The following is a 27,127-nucleotide window of genomic DNA, read 5'->3' as shown; positions in this document are numbered from 1 at the left end:
ATTTCCATTAAAAACACGTATTATGGTTAGTTTTTTTAGTTTACAGATAAAACCAATTCAGACTGATAAATTTTGAACTATACATGTACCTTTAAAAATTTTTTTTAAATGTTTTTATTTATTTCTGAGAGAGAGAGAGAGAGAGCATGAGCAGGGGGAAGGTCAGAGAGAGGGAGATAACAGAATCGGAAGCAGGCTCCAGGCTCTGAGTTAGCTGTCAGCACAGAGCCCGATGCAGAGCTCAAACCCACAAACTGTGAGATCATGACCTGAGCCGAAGTTGGATGCTTAACCGACTGAGCCACCCAGGCGTCCCTACATGTACCTATTCTTAGATTGATAAACCACATGCTTAATAAAGAATTTTTCTGGGCATAGGGGTATCTGTGGCAGTGGAACAGAAGAGTGTGCTGTACATTTTCAATAACAATACAGATTATGACAGTTAATTTCTTTTTGAAAGAGTTATGTGACCCTAGCACTATATTCACTCTTGGTGTACTATAGATGCAGGAATCGTAGGTGAACATGATTATATTCTATTACATAGAGATTTTACCTTTTTATATGTATACTATTATAAGTTATTTTTAATGGCATTTTTTCCCAACCATAATTGGAGATCTGCCCTAGATTTTTTGTGTATTTGTGCATATTAAGAATGGATTTTGTGGGGCGCCTGGGTGGCTCAGTCAGTTAGGTGTCCGATTTCAGCCCAGGTGGTGACCTTGTGATTCGTGAGTTCAAGCCCCGCATCAGACTCTGTGCTGACAGCTCAGAGCCTGGAGCCTGCTTTGGATTCTGGGTTTCCCTCTTTTCTCTGCCCCTCTCCTACTCAGGCTGTGTGTGTGTCTGTCTGTCTGTCTCTCTCTCTCAGAAATAAATAAAAACATTTTAAAAAAGAATGGTTTTTGTTAAATTTCAAGACCATTTTTCCCTTCTGTGGAGTTGTCATTTTTTCTGTTTTTATTAATAATTACTCTAAAATCTTCCACGTTGATCAGAATCCTCTTTAAGGTACTTATTTTAAGGATCATAGCATTTTCTTTCTTCTTCCCATGTATTATTTTGCTATTACAACCTTCCTTGAAGTGAGAAGAAATGTCCTAATCTGTTAGTGAAGATAGTTTTTTATAAATTAATGTAAGAATAATAGGTGAAAAGTTTTCTTAACTGTAGTTCATAGTAATTTGTCAGACATATAAAAGTTAGTTTTCTTAATTGTAGTTCACATTAATTTAAGTCATACATAGAAATTTTAATCCATTAAGATTTATTTTTACTAATATTGAGAGCACTCTCTATGCCTCAAGGATGAATTCTTCATAACCATTTCTATTTTCTTCACCTCTGCTGAGACCTTTAGTTTTCTCTAATCGTGATTCCTGGGCACTAAAAACAATAATATGGCACCCATTTTTTTCTGCCTCCTCTAGCATTTATATGCTTTTATTTTGTCTGTGAGCTTTAAGGTTAGTCAGTCAGTCCTTGGGAATAATCTGGATGTGGACTTAAAGGACTCAGCCCTGAATAAAGGGTATGAAATAATGACATCTGCTTTAGCTCCTCAGAGACTTACTACTTGTTTATCAAAAGTGTTTTGCCTTGTTGGAACATTTCCAAGTAGTTGATGTACCCACATAAGGGATTTCTTCTAGATAAGTGAGATGTTCCTGAATACTCCTTCTACGATACATGTAATCAAGGAGAAAGAAAGGTTAACTTTATGGACCTATCCTTGGTGTTATTGGCAAGCACATTCTCCTTTTAAATCCCTACCATAGCTGATAAAGTAGGTATTGAATACATTTGTTTCCGAATCATTGCCAACAAGGGGTGATGTTGAGTATCCTGTGTAGAAAACATCCCATATACTGTATTTGTTAATGGTTCTCTCTAGGACTTTTTTCTTTAATTCTGTATTCAAAAGTTTAAAACCATAAGGCTTACATTACATTATAAAGTTGTTTCCCCCTTCCTCCCCCAAAATGTGAATCAATTCAGAGTAGACTTTGGAAGCTAATTGTTTAAGTTTTGGAGGAGAAAATAAGTTTTTACTCTACCTCAGCTGCTGACACTGCTGAATCTGATATAAAGAAACCCAGTGAGCTGCAGCAGCAGGAGTCTTCTTTTTCTTTTTCTTTTTTTTTTGCACAGGAGTCAATTTATGAAATTATTGGCTTCATTTTTTCATTAAAAATTAAGATAGCTTTGATTTTTCCTGAAAAATAATAACACATTGTGAACTTTTCTTCAATATAGAGATGTGTCAGAAAATTAAATTGATACTTCTTGGTGTATACTAATTAATACATAGTCATCCTAAAAAGTTATCGCAGCCTAGGCTTTATCACAGAGTCCGAGATCAGAAAGACTATATGCTATTCATTGTACTACTATATCTTGGTTTTACTATTCCCCAACTGTTGGCCATTTGAGTAGTTCATCTTTTTATTTACTTTTCGAAAAACTCTACTTATACATAATAAGTACCTATTACGTATACATATAAGGCACTGTTTTAGGCACTTTACACTTAAACTTACAGTGGTAAGCAAAGAAGAAAATGTCCCCCACCATCTGTAACTTAACATTCTAGTGGGAAAAGACAAGCTAGAAGCAACAAGATACTGTATAAAGGAAATTAAAGGAGAGGGGGATGCAAAGTGGAAATTAACTGTGTGATAGTGACCAGGGAAGCCACCTATGAGGAAGAACAGGTAAGCCAGCCTGAAGGATGAAAAAGCAGTTTGAAGATACATAGGTAGTTTTCTGGGCAGACTGAAAAACAAGTATAAAGACCCTGGGGCTGGAAGCTCCTTTTTGTATTCTTTGTTGTAACAAATATAAGGGTAGCTGATACATGAGATATAGGAGTGGAGAGTGGCCAGAAAAAAAATTTAAGAAGGTAGATCAAGGGGCAGGTCAAGCCTTTATAGTTCATGAAAATGACTATGGATTTTATTCTGAAGTGCTTTTCATTCAGCAGATAACTAGAAGCACTAAGATGTGTGTTTGGATATAGCAGTGAACAGAAAAACGATCCTCATCAAATTTAAAATCTATTAAGAGATGCCAGAGTCTAGAGGCACTTCCTTTATTTAATTCCCCACTATGGATAATATTCCTATGAACCTTATTAAATCGTTTTAAAAGGTTAACAAGTTATTCTCAAATTAATTGTGAGATGCACAGTTTCCCACTTTTTAATATATCTGAAGTTAGGGAAGGTCTTGCAAATGATATCTTTTACATGCTGTTGCCAGTGGTAGTAATGGTGACATAGTTCTCATTACCTGTATGTGTGTGAACTTGGTTGCTATTCCCATTGGTATGATTAAGCAATTGCATCCCCTTGACATTTCCATCAACAAATTGTTTAAAGACCATTCAAGGGGCGCCTGGGTGGCTTAGTTGGTTAAGCGTCCGACTTTCGCTTAGGTCATGATCTCGCGGTTTGTGGGTTCGAGCCCTGCGTCGGGCTCTGTGCTGACTGCCAGCTCAGAGCCTGGAGCCTGTTTCAGAGTCTGTATCTCCCTCTCTCTGACCCTCCCCTGTTCACGCTGTCTCTCTCTATCCTAGAAATAAATAAAAATATTAAAAAAAATAAATAAAGACCATTCAAGGAATGAATTCTCTTGGCTGTTGTCTGAAAACAATCTGCTGACTCCTTTTGGTAGATAAAACACCCTAATGAAACTTGCATGATAGGTGTCAGCGGCTTATAATAAAATACTACAGACCATACCTAGACCGAACCTTTTTAAACAAAAGCTGGGACACTCTAATGCCTTTGATGGCACAAAGGAAAATATTGTGTAGACAAATACATTGACAACTGAATTTATTTGAAAGAGTTGGATTCTGAATGTGAAGTTTTAGAAACACCATAACCACTTTATATGGTTTATCCTTCAGTGATATATTCACAGTAGAAGAGTTCTTTCATTAAGTATAAAGTAAAAATGCCAAGTGATCAACCATTTTGGCCACTTAATTAGCATATCTTTCTTATTATATGAAATAAAGTTAACAGTGTATTTGTGTCTTACTATATTACCCCAACTTGCCACTATCACTTTTTTCACCTCTTTTCAATCAGGGTGGGGGAAATTATACAGTTGAAAGGTGGCTAGAGGTGAGGTGGCGGGTGAAATATCAGAAATAATTGACCTTTTAACTACGAAGAATGCTGGTATAAATTATCTCCCAACTTATTTTTCTCTTTGGCACAAATAAGAATTGATTCGTCATCTCCTTCTGGTTATTTTGTATTGCTTAACTCCAGATATATTAGGAAACTTAAATCATACTGATTTCCTGAATTTCAAGCTTTCTTCTTGTTAGGAAGAAGGTCATAAATAAGGTTAAAACAGGTTTACCAAGGAGAGTCTATTTTGACTATCTTCTTGGTTGAGAATTTGTCTTCTAGCATTAAAAAACTTTGAGGTTCAGGGGCGCCTTGGGTGGCTCAGTCGGTTAAGCCTCTGATTTCGGCTCAGATCATGATCTCATGGTTCGTGGGTTCAAGCCCTGCGTCGGGCTCTGTGCTGACTGCCAGCTCAGCGCCTGGAGCCTGTTTCAGATTCTGAATCTCCCTCTCTCTGACCCTCCTCTGCTCGCTCGCGCTCTCTCTCTCTCTCTCTCTCTCAGAAATAAACATTTAAAAAAATTTTTTAAAAACTTTGATGTTTACATTATAATTCGGAGACATCTACTTTGACAGTTTCAATGCATTGAGTATTTTACTACATTTAAAAAATATAATTGAGTTTATGTAATACACATATTTTATATCTTTATTTTCTCACCTTTGTAAACATTTTTCATGTAAACATGTTTCATGCCAATTTTAATGTTCTTTTTTTGTAAGCTTATGTTTGTGGGTTTTGGTTGGTGAATTTAACTTAAGAATAATTTTCCATTTATTTTGCAGTTATTTGCCTACAAGGTGAAGGAAACTATTCATTCACATTGCATTAAATAGGTTTTTTATTTTACTTACCTGTTAATCTATTTGTATTCTCATTTGAAAAATAGCCTTCTTCTTTACTACGTTCACACTTTTCAAAGCAGGTTTGAGCTCTAAGATGCTATTTATTAAAAAATAAATAAGGAAGACACTACAAATAGTACCAATTACATATTTTCTTTCCAGGATAAAATGCAAGTTGACCAAGAAGAAGGAGGACATCAAAAATGCCATGCTGAACACACCCCAGAAGAGGAAATTGATCATACAGGAACCAAAACAAAAGTGTGTTTTACTCTTTTTATGATGGTGTCTTTTTGAGATTGATATTTGGAGTTAATGTGTTCACTTTATAATGCATTCTTTTAATAAACTTGCTATTTTAAATCTTAGCTGTAGAAAAGTATAGAAGGACACAACCAGAGCAAATACAATTCAGTAAGTTATTATAGAGGATTTTTAAAAGATTGAACCTTAATAATAGAAGTAAAACTGTCTCTTTGGTAGGAAAAAAGATGTGTTTTTCAGTAACCTTATGGCTTACTAAAAGCCATATAATCCCAGAAAAATAGGAAATGGAGTAAGCTAAATGAAGAAAACTTAAATTGGCAGAACCTTGCATTTCAGAATTAACCACTTAAAGCATTTTGCTACATATTATAAAATATTTTGCTTTGTGCAAAAATAAACATTTTTGAAAGTAAAAATTTTAAGGGTAACTTTTTTATTGAGAGTCATTATTCTACAAGCAGTCATTGCTAATAAAGGGAGAGACCATGACCCAATCATGAACGTATTCTAAATACCATCTTCAACGGATTTTTCTAAACTGAGAATTTAATCTGTGTAGGTTAGTTATATAGATTTTTTTTTCCCAGAGGTTATAAAGATTCAATTTTAAATCCTGTGCTCTCAAGTAATTTACAAACTGAAACCCATTTTTCTAGATTTTTTAGTTTATTTTTTTAATGTAATTTATTGTCAAGTTAGCTAACATACAGTGTATTTAGTGTGCTCTTGGTTTTGGGCTATATTCCTATGATTCATTGCTTACATACAACATCCAGCAGTCATCCCAACAAGTGCCCTCCTTAGTGCCCCATCATCTCTTCCCCCCTCCCCACCGCCCCTCATCAATCCTCAGTACTCTCTGTATTTAAGAGTCTCTTATGGTTTGCCTCACTGTTTGAAACTATTTTTTTCCCCTTTCCTTCACCCATGGTCTTCTGCTAAGTTCCTCAGATTCCACATATGAGTGAAAACATAATTAATTTTTTTTGCTTTAGTTATTTAACTGCTTGAGATATAGTTTACATATAATCAATATAATCAGTCCATTCACGTATACAGTTAAGTGGTTTTTCAATACATTCACAGTCTTGCAGCTATTATCACAGTCATTTTCACAGCGTCTTCATCACCCAGGAACTGCCCAGCAGTTTTCCAGAATGGATGGTTCAATATTTTACAGTCTTGTCAGCAATGTATGAGGGTTCCAGTTTCTCCACATCCACAAACTCTTGTTTTTTTGTTTTTTTTTTCCATTATAGCCATCTCTAGTGGGTGTGAAGTAGCATCTTATGATTTTAAAATGCATTTCCATCTCAGTTATTTTTTATGTAGAAAGATTTAGTGTACACAGTATAAAATATGGTCTGTATTAAAGTAGTCTTTAGTAGAATGGTAATAGTTTTGTTCAATTTTACTTTTGTTTTATCTGAAATCACTTCTAAATCTGTTTTTAAGCTGGTTTTAGAAATTTATACTTCTCTTACATTTCTTTTTGCAGTCAGCTCCCTCAGACAAACAAGACCGATTAAACCAGACCATTAAAAAAGGAAAAGTCAAGAGTATTGATCTACCTATTCAGAGTAGCCTGTGCAGACAATTGGGCCAAGATCTTCTCAACAGCTACATTGAAAATGAGGTATATAAATCTGAGTTGATGTTGAAATAAGTGGTAGTATCTTCTAAAAATTTTATAGAAGTCAGTGATTATTCCCCTCCCCGCAAGTTTGGGGATCTAGTCCATAACGCCGAAGGAATTATTAAATAGATCATTGAACTACGTTATTTTGGATAAAATATTGAGCTGTATTAATGTTATGTACAGGGTAGCTTTCATCATAGTTATGTGAAAAACATGTGTGGTCTTCACTGTAAAGACCATTCCAGTACTAATGATTCTTACCTGCTTTTACTGTGTCTGTAACAGTAACACCTGGCAGACATCATACGGGAAGTATTCGCAGCCCCCCTCTTCTAATGTATTGTTCTTAAAGGTCAAGGCTTTATTCAGATATCTTCTGACTTCCATTTAATACTTTTTAAGATCTATTGTCATTCTTGAAATTCCTTACATGTCTGTGTGTTTAATTTTTATAGTCCTTTAAGGAAAAGTGTTTTGTTTCTTGATTAGCAATTGTATAAGAAATAATTTTATTTTTAAAACTTTTATTTAAGTACTGGTCCATAATTTCTATAGGCTTGGCAGGCATTAAAGGTCAGTTTTCTTCGAAGTACCTCATATTCTCCCATTTGCTGCACATAATTCTAGGAATTATCTTTGAAATATTTTGACTTTACAATGCTTGCTCTTTTTAGTACTACCTATATTGTCTATTCATTAACTATTAAAGGCTGAAATTTATGTGAAGCAAGCATTCCTGAAGACCATGGATAATTCTGTTTTGAGACTTACCTTCCCAAAGGAATGAATTGTAGGGAAGTGCAGCTATGGCAAATTTTGTGTATAAATTTTTTCTTAAGTTTTTAAATGTTTATTTTAAATTCATAGTGTCAGTGCACTGTAGTCTGTTTAAAATACTATGTTTCTGTTGAAGTGAAAATTTTGTTCAAGTATTACAATCCTCAGATTATTTATTTCTTTGCTTTAATTAAGACACTCATGTTTGCTAACCTCTTTAAACACTTTGATATATTAATTAATCCTCACAACAAACCTATGAGGTAGAAGTACTGTTAAGAGATCTGTGTTTTACAGATGAGGAAACAGGAAGAGGTAGACTAAATCACCAGATTTAGTGGCCAGAAAGTAACCTTTGGGTTGGATCTGAGTAGTCTGTCTCCGGAGCTCAGCATCACAACCACTATAGTAAATCCCCTAAGAGCTAACATTTATTCAGCATGAGTTAGATGCTAGACACTATACCAAACTTTTATGTGAATGATGTCAATCTTAGTAACAGCCCTAAGAGATAGATAGAAGTATCCTCTCTGTTTTAGGATAAGAAAACTGAGGCTTAAAGAGGTATAGTGACCTTCCTGTGATCTCAAAGCTATTAAATGGGGAGTCAGGGAATTGAACCCAAGTATGTATGGGTTCTATATAATGACATAGTCTATGTGTAGTTTGTAAAGAAGCTTTATTGAGATATAATTCACATACCATACAATTCACTCAAAGTGTACAATTCAGTGACTTTTGGTATATTACACATTACTACACATTTACACATTACACACTACTTTTAGACTAGTAAAATATGCCATTTTAACTAAGTGTACAATTCAGTGGCATTAATTACTTTCATAATTTTGTGTAACCACCACCACCACCATTTTCTAAAATTTTTCATAACCCCAGAACATCTGTAATCATTAATAACCACCCCCATTCTTCCCTTTTCCTTATCCTCCAGTTAGCTCTATCCACTTTGTCTCTGTGAACTTGTGTAGTCTAGAAAACTCCTATGAATGTAATCATATTTGTCCTTTTGTATCTGGTTTAGTGCACTTAGCATGTTTTCAGAATTCATCCATGTTGTAACATAAATTATAACTTTATTCCTTTTTATAATAGAGTAATTTTTATTGTTTATATATACATTTCATTCATCCTTTCATCTGTTAGTGGACAGCTGAGTTGTTTCCACCTTTTGGCTCTTGTGAATAATGCTGCAGTGAATATTGGCATACAAATAACTGTTTTGAGCTCCTGTTTTCAATTCCTTTGGGTATATACCTAGGAGTGAAATTGCTGTGTCATACTGTAATTTTTTGTTTAATTGTAGCTTTTTGAGGAACCACCAAACTGTTTACATAACAGCTGCCCCATTTTACATTCTCAACAGCAATGTACAAGGGTTTAAAATTCTTTACATACTCACCAACACTATTCATGTCTTTGATTTAGTCATTCCATTAGGTATAAAGGGGTTTTGGTTTGCATTTCCCTAATGCATTTTTTAAAATTGAAGTCTAGTTGATACACAGTGCTACCTTAGTTTCAGGCATACAGCATAGTGATTAAACCAGTCTCTACATCATGGTATGCTCATCACAAGTGTAGCTGTCACCTGTCACTGTTACTATACCATTGACTATATTCTCTGTGCTGTACCTTTTATCCCCATCACTTACTCATTCCATAACTTGAAGTATGTATCCTTACTCCTTTTCCCACTTTTTGCCCATCCCCCCACCTCTCTCCCCTCTGGCAGCCATCAGTTCTATTTATGGGTCTGTTTCTACTCTTAGTTTATTCATTTATTTTGTGTTTTAGATTCCACATGCAAGTGAAATCATATGGTATTTTTCTTTGACTTATTTCATTTAGCATAATATACTCTAGGTCCATTTATGTTGTCGCACATGGCAAGGTTTCATCCTTTTTATTGCTGAGTAATACTACACACACACACACACACACACACACACACACACACCATCTTGATCCATTCATTTATCAACAGACACTTGGGTTTTTTCTGTCTTGGTTATTGTAAATAATGCTGCAATAAACATAGGGGTGCATACATCTTTTTGAATTCGTGTATTTGTTTTCTTTGGCTGACTGCCCAGTAATAGAATTATTGGATCATACAGTAGTTCTTAGTAGTTCTATTTTTAATATTTTGAGGAATCTCCATACTATTGTTTCCCACAGTTACTGCACCAATTAACATTCCCACCAACACTGCACAAGGGTTCCTTTTTCTCCACATCCTCTCCAATACTTGTCATTTCTTGTCTTTTTGATCTAGCCATTTTGGTATGGTGATAATAGGTATAAGGTGATAATCTTATTGTGGTTTTGATATGCATTTCCTTATGACTCTTGTGCATATTCTTAATAACAGCTAATCTGAACATTTTGAATAGGGGAAGATGATAATGCAAGATAAATTAGAGAAAGAAAGAAATGATGCTAAGAATGCTGTTGAAGAATACGTGTATGATTTTAGAGACAAGCTGGGCACTGTCTATGAAAAATTCATCACTCAAGAAGTAAGTCTAAATTATGTATTTTTTATTAGAACTATTTGTTTGACAGTGTTAATACGAATTATGTAAATAAACATACCAGATGTGTTGCTGTTGTCAATCTCCTTGGGCCACATTTAGTAATGATTCTTAGTTATTTCTCCTAATTGCAGAAGTATGGTGAAAAACACGTTTAAAATAAAAAGCCAGAGAAATCTGAAATTTAATCTTTTATACTTAAGAAATAGTCTGTCCTTCTTTGATAACTTCCTCCTAAGGAGAGCAATTTCAGACAGTGTCTCTTCAATGTATAACTAGGACTTGAATAAACTGTCTGCAATATTGGAAGATACAGAAAATTGGCTTTATGAAGAAGGAGAAGACCAACCTAAACAAATTTATGTGGATAAGCTTCAAGAACTAAAGGTAAAGTTTTTAAAATCCATGTTAATTTTGAATAGAACATCGTTCTTCTAAAAGTTATGGTATAAAAGCACAGTCTATTTTTAATAAATACACTAGAAAATACTGAGGCAAGATATGTATAAGTGTTCTCTAATCTTAAAAGCATTTTTAGAGGCCAGTAGTGCTATATAATTGAAATCAAATAATATACAATCATATTTATTATGATAGATATAAATATGTAGCAGATGGCTGGAGTGTAACCACTTTTACATTAGGCATTTATTTCTGAGATGTCATTAAGAAGTGATTTGTGAACCTGATCCCTTCTTATCCATTGGAGAATACACCCTTTCCTTTCTCTGCTTCTCTCCCCCTTCACTGTGCCTTGATTTTGAGGAATATACACTGCCTTTTGTATTTTCACATTCCACCTGATACGGACTACCTGGCCAGTGAAGAAATTTAAATTTCTTTCACAAAGAAATATGGAGATGTGGCAACCAGGTCTCCTTTTTCTAAGTCACTGGTATGATTTTAAGAAACAATCACTATTACTCCTTTCTGTCTGCTTGCCTACCCTTTCAAAAGTATTGAAAAAAATGCTTTTAAATTCAGTTTACAAGGATTACAGGAATTTGTCTTTTCTTCTTAGTGTGCATCATAGCAGTACTTTAATGTTCACATGAATTACCATGGGCTTTTACTGAAGTGTAGACTATGATTTGGTGTATCTGAGGTGATGGGCCTATGATACTGCCTTGTTAACAAGCTTCTAAGAGGTTCTGATGCTGCTGGTCCCTGAGCCATTATGAGTAGCAAGGGAAACACATAGATGACATTGATAGGGTTCCTAGAATATTGAGAAAGGCAGCCTTTTAGGATTGGGGGAGTGGAGTGTAAGAGAAGTTATTTAAAAGTAAAAGCTAATATCTTGGAAGTTATAACTCCCTTCATGCCAGTAAACTACTTCTAAACAGAATAATTAGCAACCAGACAGCCTGAGTTTAATGATAGCAAAACTAGGTTTTACCACATTTTAGCTTGGTGGTGGGGTTACTCTCCATCTCCTTAAGAGCAATGTATATATTTTGGGTAGTAGGAACAGCCAGGCAGCTGAAGCCAGTAGAAATAACTAAAAAGCCCAGCAGTTCTCAAAATGGACTATTTCACCCCAAATATATAAGTAACCATAGAAATGAATGTTGCACAAGTTTTCACAGGCCTTACTATTAGGGAAGGGGGTAGCTTTTAAAAATACAGTACTTGGTCCTTTTTCAGAAACATTTACATTAAAAAGTATGATGTAAATAGACTCAGTGCAATATGTTGACCTGGAACAGAAAATTATGAAATCCACTTAAAGCCTGGAGTTCAGTGTATCAGTGTTGGTTTCTTAGTTTTGACAAGTGTATATATTGTGGTAATATAAGATATATAAAATGCTAATGTTAGAGGAAAGTAATGAGAGGTATTTGATGCTATGTTATTTCCTTTATAACTTCTCTGAAAAATCTAAAATTAATCTAAAATGAGCTGTGTTTTAAAGTACATAAACAATCTTCAAGAAAATGGGTATTCATCCTTCTAATGCATCCCCTTCCTCAGAATTCAGGAGGCTATTTTAACATTCCAGGCACTTGGGGTAAGGGGCCAAAGTTTTGTTTTTTTGGTTTTAAGTGCTATACTTATAGATCCAGGATTTCCATTTAATTATTAAACATGAATAATATTCAAAAGAAAATATCTGGAAATCCCAGGAATCATGATGCTTACAGAGTTATACACAGAAGTATTTGAAACCTTTCATTCAAATAAATGAATTATGCATGTGATACTGTCCTTATGGTTAATAGGTTTGTAAATTTTTAACACAACTTGAATTAAGTGTTGCCTTTGGATTTGACAGGAATCAAGAAGCGGTAATGTTAGTAAATGAAAGACCTGAATCATTAGTTAGGCATCCCTGTGTTGGACTGCATAAGGAAATAACCAGTGGAATTTAATCTCGTGTAAAGGGAAATGGAGAAGACATGTTTTGATCTGGCCAGTTTTCTTTCCTATTATTCATCGTCATGTAAGGGTCCAATAAAACTTGTCTTCTCTTAAAAGTTGTTTTCTGTTAATAACTTTTTCTTTTAAAAATTTTAATAGAAATATGGCCAGCCTATTCAGATGAGGTACATGGAACATGAAGAGAGACCAAAAGCTTTAAACGACTTGGGAAAAAAGATTCAACTTGTTATGAAAGTGATAGAAGCATACAGAAACAAGGTATTTAAGTCACAGAGCAAGCTGCTGCTGATGGCATGTGTATCATGGTACATGGTGGGATGGGTTAATTCTGGAAGTTCTCAGCCACAAAGCTATAGCAGTTGTTTCTGTCAAATTCCAGAGACCTTGTGCTCTAAACTTAAAACTTTTTTTTTTTTAATGTTTGTGTACTTTGAGAGAGAGTAGGGGGAGAGGGAGAGAGAGAATCCCAAGCAGGCTCCGTGCTGTCACTGCAGAGCCGTGTGCATGGCTTGATCCTCTGGACCATGAGATCATGACCTGAGCTAAAATAAAGAGTCAGACGCTTAACCAGCTGAGCTACCCGGACACCCCTATATTTTTATTGGAAAATTATTGGGAAAGGGTACTGATACATTTAAAAATACAGTGCAGATATGTGGCTTTAATCTCTTAAAATCTCTAAACCACACTTCAACCCAGTGACTAAATCTATCATTTTCTTCCTAGGGATTTCATTACTAATACAGTGAAAAAGAATTTTTCTTGGGCTTTTATTTTATTATAGGCCTCTTGGAGACTGGACAGTGCTAGACTTCATTTTGTTCTTTGGCCTCTTTTGCTTTTGGTTACTCTTTGTCTTCCAGTCTGTTAGACATTTGTGGTCTCCTGTACCCTTTATTCTTTTATATGCACACCCAAATCTATATACCCTTAACCTGCCCACTGTTCTTAAGCTTTAAATATCGTTATATCCAAAAGGAGATATCATTTATATAACAGTAAAATCTGACAAAATTCAGCTTACCATTTTTTCCTCTAAACTCAAGGTTAGCAAGCTTTTTTTTTTAATGAACAAATAGTAAATATTTTAGGTTTTTATAGGCTAACTGTTCAGCTCTGCCATTGAAGTGTGAAAGCATCCATATACAGTACAAAAATGAATGGGTATGGCTGTGTTTCAAAATAACTTTATTTAAAAATGCAGGGGAAAACACAAGCAGCAGGTTAGATTTGGCCTTCAGGACAAGTTTGCTCTCCCTTACTTTAAATATTCACTATAATTTCCCCAGTTTTTATCATTAGAGTTAAAACTGCATCAGTAGGCAGGAGAAGGAGCTAGCACCAGATTCAGGCAGGTTATCTTAATAACTTAAGTTCACCAAAAAGTGAATTTTAAACACTTTTCATGGATTATCTCTTATTGTCATAAGGATATATCATAAGAAAACAGCAGTACTTAAGGAACTTTTCAAGAATTACACTGGTAGTAAATGACGGAGTTAGGATTAAAACTTGAACAGTCTGAAGTTAACATACAAACTCCTATCAACTATGCTGCTTTTCACTACACTCTGCAAAGAGGCTGTTTATTTTACAAATAGATTTGTTAATTTTGTAACATAAGATCACAATCCAGCCAACTGAAAAGCAGCAGCCAGGTACTGATTGTGACTGTGTCCACCACTGTCAGTGTATAAACTCTCCATACATGTACAAAGAATATAAGGATAATGGAAAGTTAAGAAGGAAGCAGACAAATGAGAACCAATATTTCAAATATGGCACTGGACATCCACATACAATACATGGCCTCATGTTCCCCAGGCTTTAACATTCTTCTTTGAGGATGCAGGTTTAAGATACCAAAGCAAGACTTACATTCACTTACATTGAAGGATTTTGAATTTTTCTTACGTGCTGTCTTCAGTTCAAGGTGCTGGAACTACAAGCATCAAACAAAACATTGAACCTGTTTCTAATATGCTTTAGTAGGGAAAGGTAAACAGTAAATAAGTTACTTTCCTTTTTTTTTTTTTAAATTTTTTTAAATGTTTTTTATTTATTCTAGGAGAGAGAGAGACAGCGTGAGCCGGGGAGGGTCAGAGAGAGAGGGAGTCACAGACTGAAACAGGCTCCAGGCTCTGAGCTGGCAGTCAGCACAGAGCCCGACGCGGGGCTCGAACCCACGAACCCCGAGATCATGACCTAAGCAAAAGTCGGACGCTTAACCGACTAAGCCACCCAGGCGCCCCATAAGTTACTTTAAAATAGTCAGATGGAAAGGTGCTTGGATGGTTCACTCAGTTAAGCATCCAACTTCACCTCAGGTTATGATCTTGCAGTCCATGAGTTCCAGCCCCACATCAGGCTCTGTGCTGACAGCTCAGAGCCTGGAGCCTACTTCAGATTCTGTGTCTCCCCCTCCCTCTTTGTTCCTTCCCCATTCACACTCTATCAAAAATGAATGAATGTTAAAAATATTTTTAAGTAGATAAAGGACTATTGAAAAAGTAAGGGACCACCAAAGGTGGAGGGGATTTGTCAGAAGGGCAGATGATCTACTGTTAGGAGAGAACTAAAGAAAGTGAGGGCTCAAGACGTAAGACAACTATAAGAAAAGAGTTGTAGAAAAAGGGAAAGCATTTACAAACCTTAAGGGGAAAATGTGTTGAAGGAACAGCAAGGAGGTCAGTGTGGCTTAAAACATTGGGGGTGGTATTAGAGTCTAGTGCCTAGTAAGCTATCATAAAAGTTTGGCTTTGAGATATGAATCCATTGATTGGAGGTGTGTGGGTTTTTTGCTTAGTGTTTATCCATTTTTGAGAAAGGGTGAGCAGGGGAGGGGCAGGTGGAAGGTGGGCAGGGGATCCAAAGTGGGCTCTATGCTGACAGCAGAGATCCTGATGTGCTCAAATTCATGTACTATCAGATCGTGACCTGATATGAAGTTGGTGGTGCCCCCCATTGGAGGTTTTTGAACGTAGAAATAACATGATTTATTTTTTAAAGGATGTGGAAACAGACTAGACATTACTAGAATAACACTAGAAATGATATAGACTTGAAGGTTGCATATTGAAGGGGGAATAGATGTTTGCACATTGTACATTGTAAGATTTGGTGATAGATTTTATGTAAATGTGACAGAGGAGTCAAAAATGACTCCAAGGATATGGCCTGGAAGGATGAAGTTGCTATTTACTGAGATGGAGAAAATGGGAAGAGTAGGTGGGGGGTGTAATCAGGATTTTGAAACATAGATGATCATTTCATTCTTTACAAATAGAAATTCAGGTTGGAAGCTGGATATAAAGTTGGGATTTCAGGGAAAAGCCTCAGTCTAGAAATTTTTTAAGACATTCATATGAAGGGATGAATGGAAAGGAATATAGGATGTGAGCCATGAGGTAGAAAGGAATTCAGAAAAATAAGGGGACCCAGAACCTGGGTTCAAGATTAAGTATGTAAATATGGGATCCTATAAGCAAAAGAGAAATATGTGATGAAGCTTTATAATTGTAAAACACAGCATCACCACTCTCCCAGTTCTTTGGCTTTGGAGTACTCTTTCATTCTCTTTCCCTTTATTTTCTGTGTTCCATCTATAATCCATCAGGAGATCCTCTTTCTGTATGTTGCATTGCCATTTCTTTCTCATGATTACCATCCTAAACCATGACTTACATTACTTCCTGTATGTGGCAGCTGTAGTTGTGTTTTTCAGACATAATTTTATTATGTACTTCTCTTTATCAAGAACTTACCATGTTCTTTTATATATTTAGAATTTTCTGTCTGGCTTGCACCATGCTTTCTTCCCTTATTTCTCTTTATTCCGTAACAATTGAATTCCCTGCAGTTTGTTTCTTGACTAAGTACTTTTCCCTTGAATATTATGCACTAGTCATTTTTTTTTAAAACCTGACTTATTCAGAAAGCCTTTCCTTTTAAAAACCCTCACTGGTTTGTTTCTCCCAGTCTCCTCAATGTTGTGTAATTTGTATGTGGTTTCTTCACTTGGGTATGTGGGAGGTATACATCCAATAAGAGCCTAAATATTTTAAATGGAAATTATTAATAAATGCTTACTGAAAAATTTGTTACAAAGTAAAAGGTTTTGTTTAATAGGATGAAAGATATGATCATTTGGATCCTGCTGAAGTGGAAAAAGTTGAAAAATATATTAGTGAAGCTATGAGTTGGTTAAATAGTAAGATGAATGCACAGAACAAATTAAGTCTCACTCAAGATCCTGTGGTGAAAGTCTCCGAAATAGTTGCAAAGTCCAAGGTAAGTAACTATAAAATTTTTTTTAATGGGTTCAAGCCATTAAGCATTTCTTTTCTTTTTTAATTTTAGAGCGCAGACATAAACAGGAGAGAGGTGCAGAGGCGGGGAGAGAGAGAGAGGGAGAGACAGTCTTAAGTAGGTTCCACACTCAGCATGGATTGCCCAGTGTGGGCCTTGATCCCATGACCCTGGGATCATGACCTGAGCCAAAATCAAGATTCGGAAGCTCAATCGACTGAGCCGTTCAGGCACCCAGGCCATTAAACGTTTTTAATAGGAGCCATACTTGAAGCAATATTAGCTTGCAAGAGAACTTAGAAAAAAAATGAAGGCTAATTTTAAATTTTTCAAAAAGAAGGTTTTTAGGTGGGACATCTCTGTTCCTTGATTTTGTCACATGAGGCTGATTTTTAAATTTTAAGGGTACTACACAGTGAAATAAAGCAATGTGACAACTTCTTACTGTTAAATATGTCAGACTTTCTTGACTGGAAAGGACTTCTAAATCTCCATTGTAAAACTTTGCTGTGTAGGTTTTTGACATCATTTGAAATCTGTAAAATTCTATGATAAAATCTTATTTCTGAGATACATTTTCCAGTCTAAACATTAGTGAAAATATCAAAGATTATCATAGAAAACACCATGAAAAACATTGGACAAACTTTATAATAAAGACTATCATTTAAGAACAAAAATGAATGAAGACATTAGAGAAGCAATTGACAAAAGATGACATACATAACTCATCCTCCTAACTCTCCTTTCATCCATCTTTTCTTTTCACTGGTCATGGTTGTCTGTTTACATTCATAATCTTTGTCACAAGTTGTCAGGGGTGTGCAGAAATGGATGTTTTCCTTGAGCAACTTGGTTGAATTTGTTTCAACCTTTTGTATCAGTATATGTATAGAAATTTAATGGGAGTGTACATACCCTTTAACCCAGAAATCATAATTCTAGGAATTCATCCTAAATTGATCATTACACAAGTATAGGAAGATAAATACCCTTCCTGGTAAATTAGGAAAAAACATTGGAGGAAACAAATAAATGTCAGTAAGAAACTAGATAAATGGAAGCATCTGTATAACACTTTGCAACATTTACATAATTTTAGATATAGAGGATGTGTTTAGATACAAAGATGAGTCCAACGTATCGAGTGAAGTTATCTCGCTATATAAATTAGCATGTTCATAGATTTGTAGGTTTGTATGTGTGTGTGTGTGCATGGACATAAATGTTAATGTTACTCGATAGAAGATGAAATTTTAGTTGACTTTATTGTGTTTTCAGGTTTTTTGTAAGTTTAAAGAAAACAGGTATATTTTAATTCAAATCAAAATGTTTTCCTTTGGAGAAAGTTTTGCAAGGAAGCTACAGTAATTTACTCCTAATCAGATGAAATATAGAGTATGGTAAGAGCAGTTTGCCAGTAAAACATTCCCCCCAATCTTTGTGACACTGGTCTTGAAAGATTTTAATGGTCTTTTATTTCTGTGTTAAAAAGAAAAGACAGAGGAAATACATTGTATTTACTTTAAATTACTAAGTTACATTTACACTCATGACTTTTCTTCAACATAGTTCTATAATTCCACTTATTAAAGTTTTCATGTAAATATCAATTTATCAAATAGGTGTTATTTGACAGAATTCTCATAACAGCATCAGGCATAACTTAAAGGAATAAATTAAAAATTATTTCTTCCCAAGTAAACTGTATTTAAATTATGAAGAAACAGTTTTTAAGGAGATTAGATAGAAAGCGTATTACTATTATTAAATATCGAAGAATTCTCTGTCAGCAGTAATATGTACTAACCCAGGAGTAAATGCTTCATGGAAGTATCTGAAGAAACTTGGCTATCTAACTAAACTAACATAAATTCAGGAATGTCACATTAATGTGGAATTTAGAACAGTAATAATAACTTGTTCTGTTGTATTTTTGATATAATCACTTTTCTTCTTGTCTTTAGGAACTGGACAGTTTTTGTAACCCCATCATTTACAAGCCCAAACCAAAAGTAGAGGTTCCTGAAGACAAAGCAAAAGCTAATAGTGAACACAATGGACCAATGGATGGACAGAGTGGGACTGAAACTAAACCAGATACAACAAAAGACAGCTCCCAGCATACTAAATCTTCTGGAGAGATGGAAGTGGACTAAGTCTTAATTTCATCTTCACGTAAAGACAGTGCAAGCAACCACCGAGGTCCATTCTTCCTTTTACATGTGGTACACACAACATATGTTCAGTTGTTCTTAACCACTTTTTGTCATTTGTTTTTTGGAGTAGTTTTCAAAAGTGTTTTTTATTGAGTGCACTTCTGTTCATTTTCATTGCTGCTTATGTGAAGCTTTAGCTGAGTATAGATTTACAAGTCAGTTTAAGCTTTCCTAATATATGTTATCTCAAACATGCGAGACTGATATATAGTTGGCAACAATCTACCTTATTTAAAGCTTCTACTTGGATAAACCTCAGCTCCTGTATTCAGGAGATGATACTGTTTTGCACTATTGCAGAAGCATAGATTTAATTGCATCATCATTTTGAAGAACATTGAAATTGATGTGGTTTAGAGCCACTGAGGCACTGACTTTTTTCTCGTTATTGTAGTTATAATTTAAATATTAAAACATAATTTTTCTGGTGTGCCATGAGAACTCCAAAGTGTTGTCATCACATAAATGAACTAAATCACATGTTGAAAGGGAAACACACAATTTTTATGTTAAGGTGACACCAGCAGTTTGCATCTTTTATTAGTAATGTGGATTGATGTTTCCTCAGAGTAATTCAGTGTCATTTTCACTTGGAACTTCTGATCTACTTGTCCTGAAGACCAGCTGCTGCTAACGTAATACTAGTCTAAAGATAAAAAAGCATTTTTGATGAAAATACCTTCATGTTAAGGCGCAAATGCTGTTGACCAACTCAGACATTCATCTGTGATGTTGATAGCTTTGTTTCAGTTTTAATAGTTGTTTTGGTTTTCTTAATTGATTTTGTTAATATCTGAACACAGCGTTGGGAGAAATGGCACAATGTATTACATTATAGACATTTATCACTGATTTACGTAATATTAAGAAATAGATAAACACTATTAAATAAGCGGTAATACTTGAAAAGTACTTATACCATAAGTCTTAGGAAATAATGCTTGTAATAAACTTAACTATGTTACACATATCAACAGGCAAAATATAGAATGTTACATAAGTGTAATATGTGATTAAATTATAGTTCCTGCTGTTACATTATCTATTCAGATCTTGGCTCCAGTCTTGGTGCTTCTTCTATATATCATATGGGACAAGGGACTGTGAAATTACGATATTTTAAGACTCAATTAGTGCTTCATCACCAGACTTTTTCACGTTGTTCAGTTCTGTCCAGAGGCTTGAAACCATTTAAGTGTGGGAGCAGTATGAGATGACTTTTCAAACCTACGAGATGCATAGACCATGCATGGGCACTTGTGTTTCATGCCAATCAACTAGATTAATGACCTAAGGTAAAGTTTTGAAAGGCTCACTTTTTCCCAAAGCTAAACCTTTATATTAAGAAGAATTAATAATGACTTTTTCTTACATAGTAAAAATTGAGAGTTTAATATCTTTAGGGATAGTCCTCATTTCTCACAAGTAGTTCTCTTAAGAGAGATTTTGTTTCTACAATGTAGTCTGCACTGAAAGGGGAGCATATGGAGCAGTGCATTTTGCAGGGATTTTTATTCATCCTTTTGAGGGAGATGTCCCATTTTTGCATTAAAAGAATCATATAGACCCAATATATTTTTAATGTCTTCTAGTCTTTAAACTTATCCTTTGTCTTAATACTCTTAAAGTGAACTAATTAAATATCCACTAATAGTTACTTTCTTTTTAAAGCATCAGTTACTTTTCATTTATAGGTGGAATATATAGGTTCATTTCAGGAACAGTATCAAAGTTATGAAGAAGTATTTCTACAGTACACATTAGGGAATTCATAGCTTTTTCTTGAGTTAACAAATAAATCTCCACCCACTTTGCTAAGAGCTATATAGCTCCCAAACTTGTAAACAAATGTGGAAATAACCCTTTCTGCATCTGAATTATCTAATATATCTGACATCTTCCATTTCTTCTTAAATCGGTTTATGTAGTTGTGTTTTAGTCAGATACATAATGTTCCAATTCTTGCATTATAGTACACTTCACCTGATAAGTTAAATCCATCCAAAGATAAGATGTATGCTTTCCTACTCATCCAGCTTAAATATTTTCAGAAGCTGTGTATGATTTATCAAATATGTTAATAAGGAAAAATATGTTCTCCTTAATAGTTTTGGGTAGAAGGTATGGCTCAGTTTAATCTGCACAAAAACATATGCAATACTAGACCAAAAATTTTTTTTTTCAAAATAAAAAGCCACTATTTTAGAAGTTATTTAGAAAAGACAGAAAATTAGAATGTTTTCCTATAATCAAGTATGAAGTAAGTGTGTAGAAAACAGAATGATTCAAATATACTTTCACTCTGTGAAAAAGTATAAATCACTTGGTTTCAGAATCCACCTCTGATAGCCAATTGTGATTATAAAAACAAAAGACTGCTTACATAACAAAGTTGGTGATGCTTTAATTCCTTTAACAGTATAGAGAATTATTAAGTTTAAAACAACTAGAAACAGCAAACCAAAGAATTGGGCTTTTGGAATAAACAGATAATCTCAGTCTAAAAGAGTGTAATTAATTAGACTTTTCTTAGGAAATAAAGATTTCTCAGAGTTTCTTGGCTTATGATTATTTTCTAGATAGCTATATTAAAGTGAATTTGGGGCTCAATTTTTAATATATTAAAATATTGTGTCCAAGTTAGCACATCTTGAACTGTTTTGAAAAGTTATCAAGACAATGGGCTTTCAAATACAGTGATCAAATTAGCTGACTTCAGTTTGACCCAACCTCTGTATTCATAAATTTGAGTTGTAATAAACCTATAAGAATTCCCATTAGGATTTTTTTTTTGTTTGTTTTTAATAGCTGATATTTGGTTGAAACCTTGGCATTGATCTTAAGTATCATAGAAGTGATTCTTAAGTGACAAGACAAATATAACTTCACCTTTCTCACCTTTTAGAATTTTACAACCAAATACTTAAAATTCTAAATTAATATTTTGTGGTCAGACTTTGAAAGTTTGAAATGGAATTTGGCCTTGTGATATCTGATTCTATAAAATTAATGACAGACATTATTAATTGTATCAGTATTTAATATCTGATGGCACTGATTAAAGTTCTATATCATAGGTATTTAGGGATGCTTAAAATGTGATTCTAATATGTCCTTACTTTACAATGTTTTATTAACTACCATTTAGCAAACTAATCTTCTTAAAGCCATCAATTTCAGAAGACAGACTTTTTGATCAAAAAAGAAAAGCAGGTTTAAAATTACTTTTTCTCAAGGTTTTACCAATTTAAAAGTTTCCAGGAAGCACATAATCTTTTCTTTCAATAAAAAAGTACCAGAAATTAATAATACAAAGACCAAACTCTTAACTAGAACAAAAAAACTTCTGCTATTTGGCTTTCACATCTGTAATTTTAAATGCACTAATTAATGTTCTTCCATATACTCCTGTGTTTCCTAAAAAACAGTCTTGGGTTTATACTACAGCCAGATGTTCTAAGTTTTTTTCTTGCTGATTCAAGGGTATTTGCTTCACACCTTAAAGGGCACCTGGAATTGTTTTTTAGAATGTTAAAATGAAGCAACTTCAGAAGAAGAAAACTTAAACGTCTGTGGCACAGTGGTCAGTACCTATTAGGTGATAATGGGTCTTCCATCTTCCAGATCCCTAAGGCTACCTCTAGCATATTGTTAGAGTAAGTATTAAAAGAAAAAGTATGTCTATTAAAATACATTATTAAAGACTTGGAATGTTCAAATCAAAAAAATTGAATCATGAACATTTGATTCAGTCCGTCAAGCAGGTCGAAATCCATAACCATAACAAAAATTAATAGTATAATCTTTGCTTTGGAATATTTTACTGTCCTAAGCTATAGGATGATTATTAAGGAAGTATATAGAAAATCTAAAAATGACCCATCCTGTACAAAGATAAGGGAAATTCAACTAAAACTGGAAATGACCCTATTCTTTCTGATGCATCTAGATTTATTTATTCTCTCATCCAGCTTTAGGCTCTTAAATAATCCTAGTTTTCTCCATCATATTTTGGATTTTTTTATTCTTTACGTCTTTCATTTTGCGGATTTGTAAAAATAATTACACTGCTATCCTATCACTTTGATAGCTAATTTCATTACCTTTATCCCCTTCTGAATACCAAATCTTACAGTGAAGAATTTTTGGACTCTTAAATTCATACCTGGAAAGCCGTGTTAAGTTTCCTTATGTAGTATCTCTAAAATCTAATAATGGCTTCTAGATTCTTTTGTATTATTGCCTTAGAATATTTTTAAGTAGTTCTAGACGAAAAAAGGTCAGTTTTGTGAATTATTATGTATGAAGAAACCCAAAATTCCTTATTTTTAATATAAATATCACTGTGACAAAATAAGGGTCAAAAATTCAAAAATAGTTGTTAAAGGGTTAGCAACCTTCCATTGTTTGTTGCTTTCTGATTTACATACATGTGCTGTGCATTTTCCTTGTTGTTTTTTTTTTTTTTAGAATTTCCTAAATTCTGTGCTTCCAAGACCTTGAGTCAAAATGCTTTTGAAATCATATGGATCCATCCAGAATAAGGTGTTAAAATGTCATTAGAGGGTAGGGAAATCTAGGAAATGCTTTAAAGTGCTGTATTATTTTCCCTGAAGTAAAATTCTATGGCTTAATGTCTTGGAAGGAGACTCACATTAAAAGTGGTTACCTTTTATACTTGGTAGGATGAAGCCATTGTTTAATACTACAGTATATAAAAACAGTTTTTTAATGAAATTATCAAATTGTTTTACTTCTAACAATATGGCATCCAAGTCATTTTTTCTTTTCTTCAACTATTATTAAAATAATTTCTATGGTGACTGTGACTCTAGTCATTAGTGTACAACAATTTCTGGTGATTCAGTTCTTACTAGCTAATAATTTTGTTTTTTACGAAAACTACTACATTAATTTCCAAGTTTATTTTCAGTACAAAGAGTAACAGTGCAATGCAGAAACCATAACCAAGTGTGATGTGTCTATAAAAATAATCAACTGATTTTTGCATGTAACAGACCCTCCGTTTCAATGAGCCAACCTGAGAATGGTTTTGTGATGTTACACTGGTAACATTCTAGGAATATATATTTGGTATATGAATATATATGAATTTGATTCACAAACATCCATAATAATGTTTTACAGATGGCAGGATCAAAGTATATAAAATACTTGCTGTGTATGTAAGTTGGCATCTTCATACTAGTGAACAAATAGCAATTGATAATAAATGCAATTCATTTTTGGATGACAGTGCACCTTGTCAAGTCATGTAATTATAATAAATACATTTACTTGCTCCTTGAACCATGTGTTTTGCACACCTGAGGTTTAATTTTCACATATTGAACTTCAGTGACTTGATGGTGGTTTCTGGACAAGTCATCAGAGACATCTGTAAAACTTTAATGAGGGTCTTTAAATGGGCAAATTTTTCAAACCTTCAGATGCTGTTAATTTTGGAAATATTTTGTTAATGTTGCATGTGTTGTCAGAGAATAACTTAACTGTATACTGAAAGAGAAAACATGAATAAATGAATTTAAAGATTTTAGAAATTTTCAACAGGCATAGAGGGGTTCTATGCCCAAGTGAGTCACTTAAAATTCCTCTGTTTGAGAATTGCTACTACTGACAAAAATGTGTCAAGTCGTTTAGGGTGTTAGGGTAAGAAAATGATTGAGTTCCCCTGGTCTAGAGCATCTGGTGCTTAGGGATAGAACAACTTAAAAGCATTCAAAGGCTAACAGACCCTCTGTCCAGAAAAATGTTTATATCCCCATGCACTTTATACGAAACTTCAAATACTTGTTAAGTCAAGTCTAGAAGGTTTAACAATTGGCATTTCATTCCTATTCATCTTATCCTGAATCTGGGAGAATTGGATAGGATTTAGGTTTGGTTTTCTGGTTTGCTTTGGGTTTTTGTTTTTTTGTTTTTAATATAACCAAAGTCACTAGTAATTAAACAGGAAAAGACTTAGCCTTCCAGAGGTGAAGAAAGTATGTCTTGATTTTAAGTACCTCTGATTTTATCCTTTACAATTCTCCCTTTTTAAATGTAAAAGAAAAAAAAATGTTCAAGATGGTTCACAGAGTCTGCAAATGCCAGAAAGCAGTTTGAACTAGTGTCCAACAGCATTGCCAAATTACTACATTGGTTTCCTATTTGTTCATTGTGGTGCTAAAGCAGTGTAAACCTAAAGGATTGGTGTACTGGTTTTAGAGATAGCAAGGATTAAGTTAAATTAAAAGTAAATTCGGAAGGAAACAATTTGTAGTTAAGAAAATGAACCCTGTTACTTGAACAACTTATAGCCCAAAACTTCCCCAATCTGGGGAAGGAAACAGACATTGAAATACAAGAGGCACAGAGCATTCCCCTCAGATGTAATCTGAGTAGATATTCTGCACAATATATCATAGTGAAACTGGCAAAATATAAGGACAAAGAGGGAATTCTGAAAGCAGCTAGGGATAAAAGGGCCCTAACATGCAAAGGGAGACCTATCAGAGTAGTTACACAGACCTACCTACTGAAACGTGGCAGACCAGAAAGGAATGGCAAGAAATCTTCAATGTGATGAACAAAAAAAAAAATATGCAGCCAAGAATCCTCTTTCCAGCAAACCTGTCATTCAGAATAGAAGGAAAGAAATGTTTTCCCAAACAAAAAAATTGAAGGAATTCATCACCAATAAACCAATAAATCCTAAGGGGGACTCTGAGGGAAATGTTGCAAGGAACACAAGGTACCAGAGACACCACTACAGGCATAAATCCTACAGAGAATACAATGACTAAGCCCACATTTTTTCAATAATACCCCTGAATGTAAATGGACTAAATGCTCCAATCAAAAGACATAGGGTATCAGAAGGGATTAAAAAAGAACAACAACAAAAAAAACAAGATCCATCTATTTCCTGGCTACAAAAGACTTCATTTTAGAACTGAGGACCTCATCTACTGACGGGATGGAGAAATACCTATCATGCTACCGAAGTCAAAAGAAAGCTGGAGTAGCCATACTTATATTGGACAAACTGGAGTTTAAAGGCAGTAATAAGATGAAGGGCATTATATAATAATTACAGGGTCTATCCATCAGGAGGAGCTAACAATTATACATGTCTATGCACCGAATTTGGTAGCACCCAAATACAAAGAGCAATCACAGACATAAACAACCTTATTGATAAGAATATGCTAAGTGCAGGGGACTTTAATACTCCACTTACAGCAATAGATAGATCAACTAGACAGAAAATCACTAAAGAAACAACGGACCTGATGACACACTGGGCCAAATGGATCTGACAGCCATATTTAGAACTCTAAATATGTTCCTCTTCCTGAGGCTATGGAATTCACTTTTTTCTCAAGTGCACATGGTACATTCTCCAAACAGGTCACATACTGGGTCATAAAGCAGCCCTCAATAAATATAAAAGAATTGAAATCCTACCATTCACACTTTCAGATCACAATGCTATGAAACTAGAAATCAATGGCAGGAAAAAGTCTGGAAAACCTCCTAAAACATGGAGGTTAAAGAAAAATCCTACTAAAGAATGAATATGCCAATCAGGCAATTAGAGAAGAAATTTAAAAATATATGGAAACAAATAAAAATGAAAATACAACAATCCAAACTCTCTGGGATGTGGCAAAGGCAGTCCTAAGAGGAAAGCACATTGCAATCCAGGCCTATTTCAAGAAGCTAGAAAAAGTGCAAATGCAAAATCTAACAGCGTGCACCTAAAGGAACTAGAAGCAGAGCAGCAAGAACACCCCAAGCCTAGCAGAAGAAGAGAAATAACAATATAGAATCAAAAACAAAAAAACAACCTTGAACAGATCAACGAAATCAAGAGTTGGTTTTTTAAAGAAATAAAATTGACAAACTCTAGCCAGGCTTCTCAAAAAGAAAAGAGCACTCAAATAGACAAAATCATGAATGAAAATGGACTTATTAC

General features: G+C 34.3%; 1 protein-coding gene across 3 annotated transcripts in view; it reads left to right on the top strand.

Moving 5' to 3' along the window:
• The window catches only part of HSPA4L (heat shock protein family A (Hsp70) member 4 like), a 55,371-nt gene extending 30,915 nt beyond the window's left edge, over positions 1–24,456 (top strand). For all 3 annotated transcript variants that reach the window (XM_039256232.1, XM_039256233.1, XM_039256231.1), the window contains exons 14-20: positions 5,159–5,257; positions 6,762–6,899; positions 10,097–10,222; positions 10,517–10,624; positions 12,758–12,877; positions 16,748–16,909; positions 18,895–24,456. In XM_039256232.1, the coding sequence (XP_039112163.1) occupies positions 5,159–5,257; positions 6,762–6,899; positions 10,097–10,222; positions 10,517–10,624; positions 12,758–12,877; positions 16,748–16,909; positions 18,895–19,086 (945 nt within the window). In that variant the 3' untranslated portion in view covers positions 19,087–24,456. The remainder of the gene's footprint in view (positions 1–5,158; positions 5,258–6,761; positions 6,900–10,096; positions 10,223–10,516; positions 10,625–12,757; positions 12,878–16,747; positions 16,910–18,894) is intronic.
• The last annotated feature ends 2,671 nt before the right edge of the window (positions 24,457–27,127 follow it).

Source organism: Hyaena hyaena, unplaced genomic scaffold (assembly GCF_003009895.1).
Source record: "Hyaena hyaena isolate Hyena2069 unplaced genomic scaffold, ASM300989v1 scaffold_563, whole genome shotgun sequence".
Classification (NCBI taxonomy): domain Eukaryota; kingdom Metazoa; phylum Chordata; class Mammalia; order Carnivora; family Hyaenidae; genus Hyaena; species Hyaena hyaena.
Note: the sequence above shows the minus strand (reverse complement) of the source record. Positions and strands in the feature narration are given on the sequence as shown.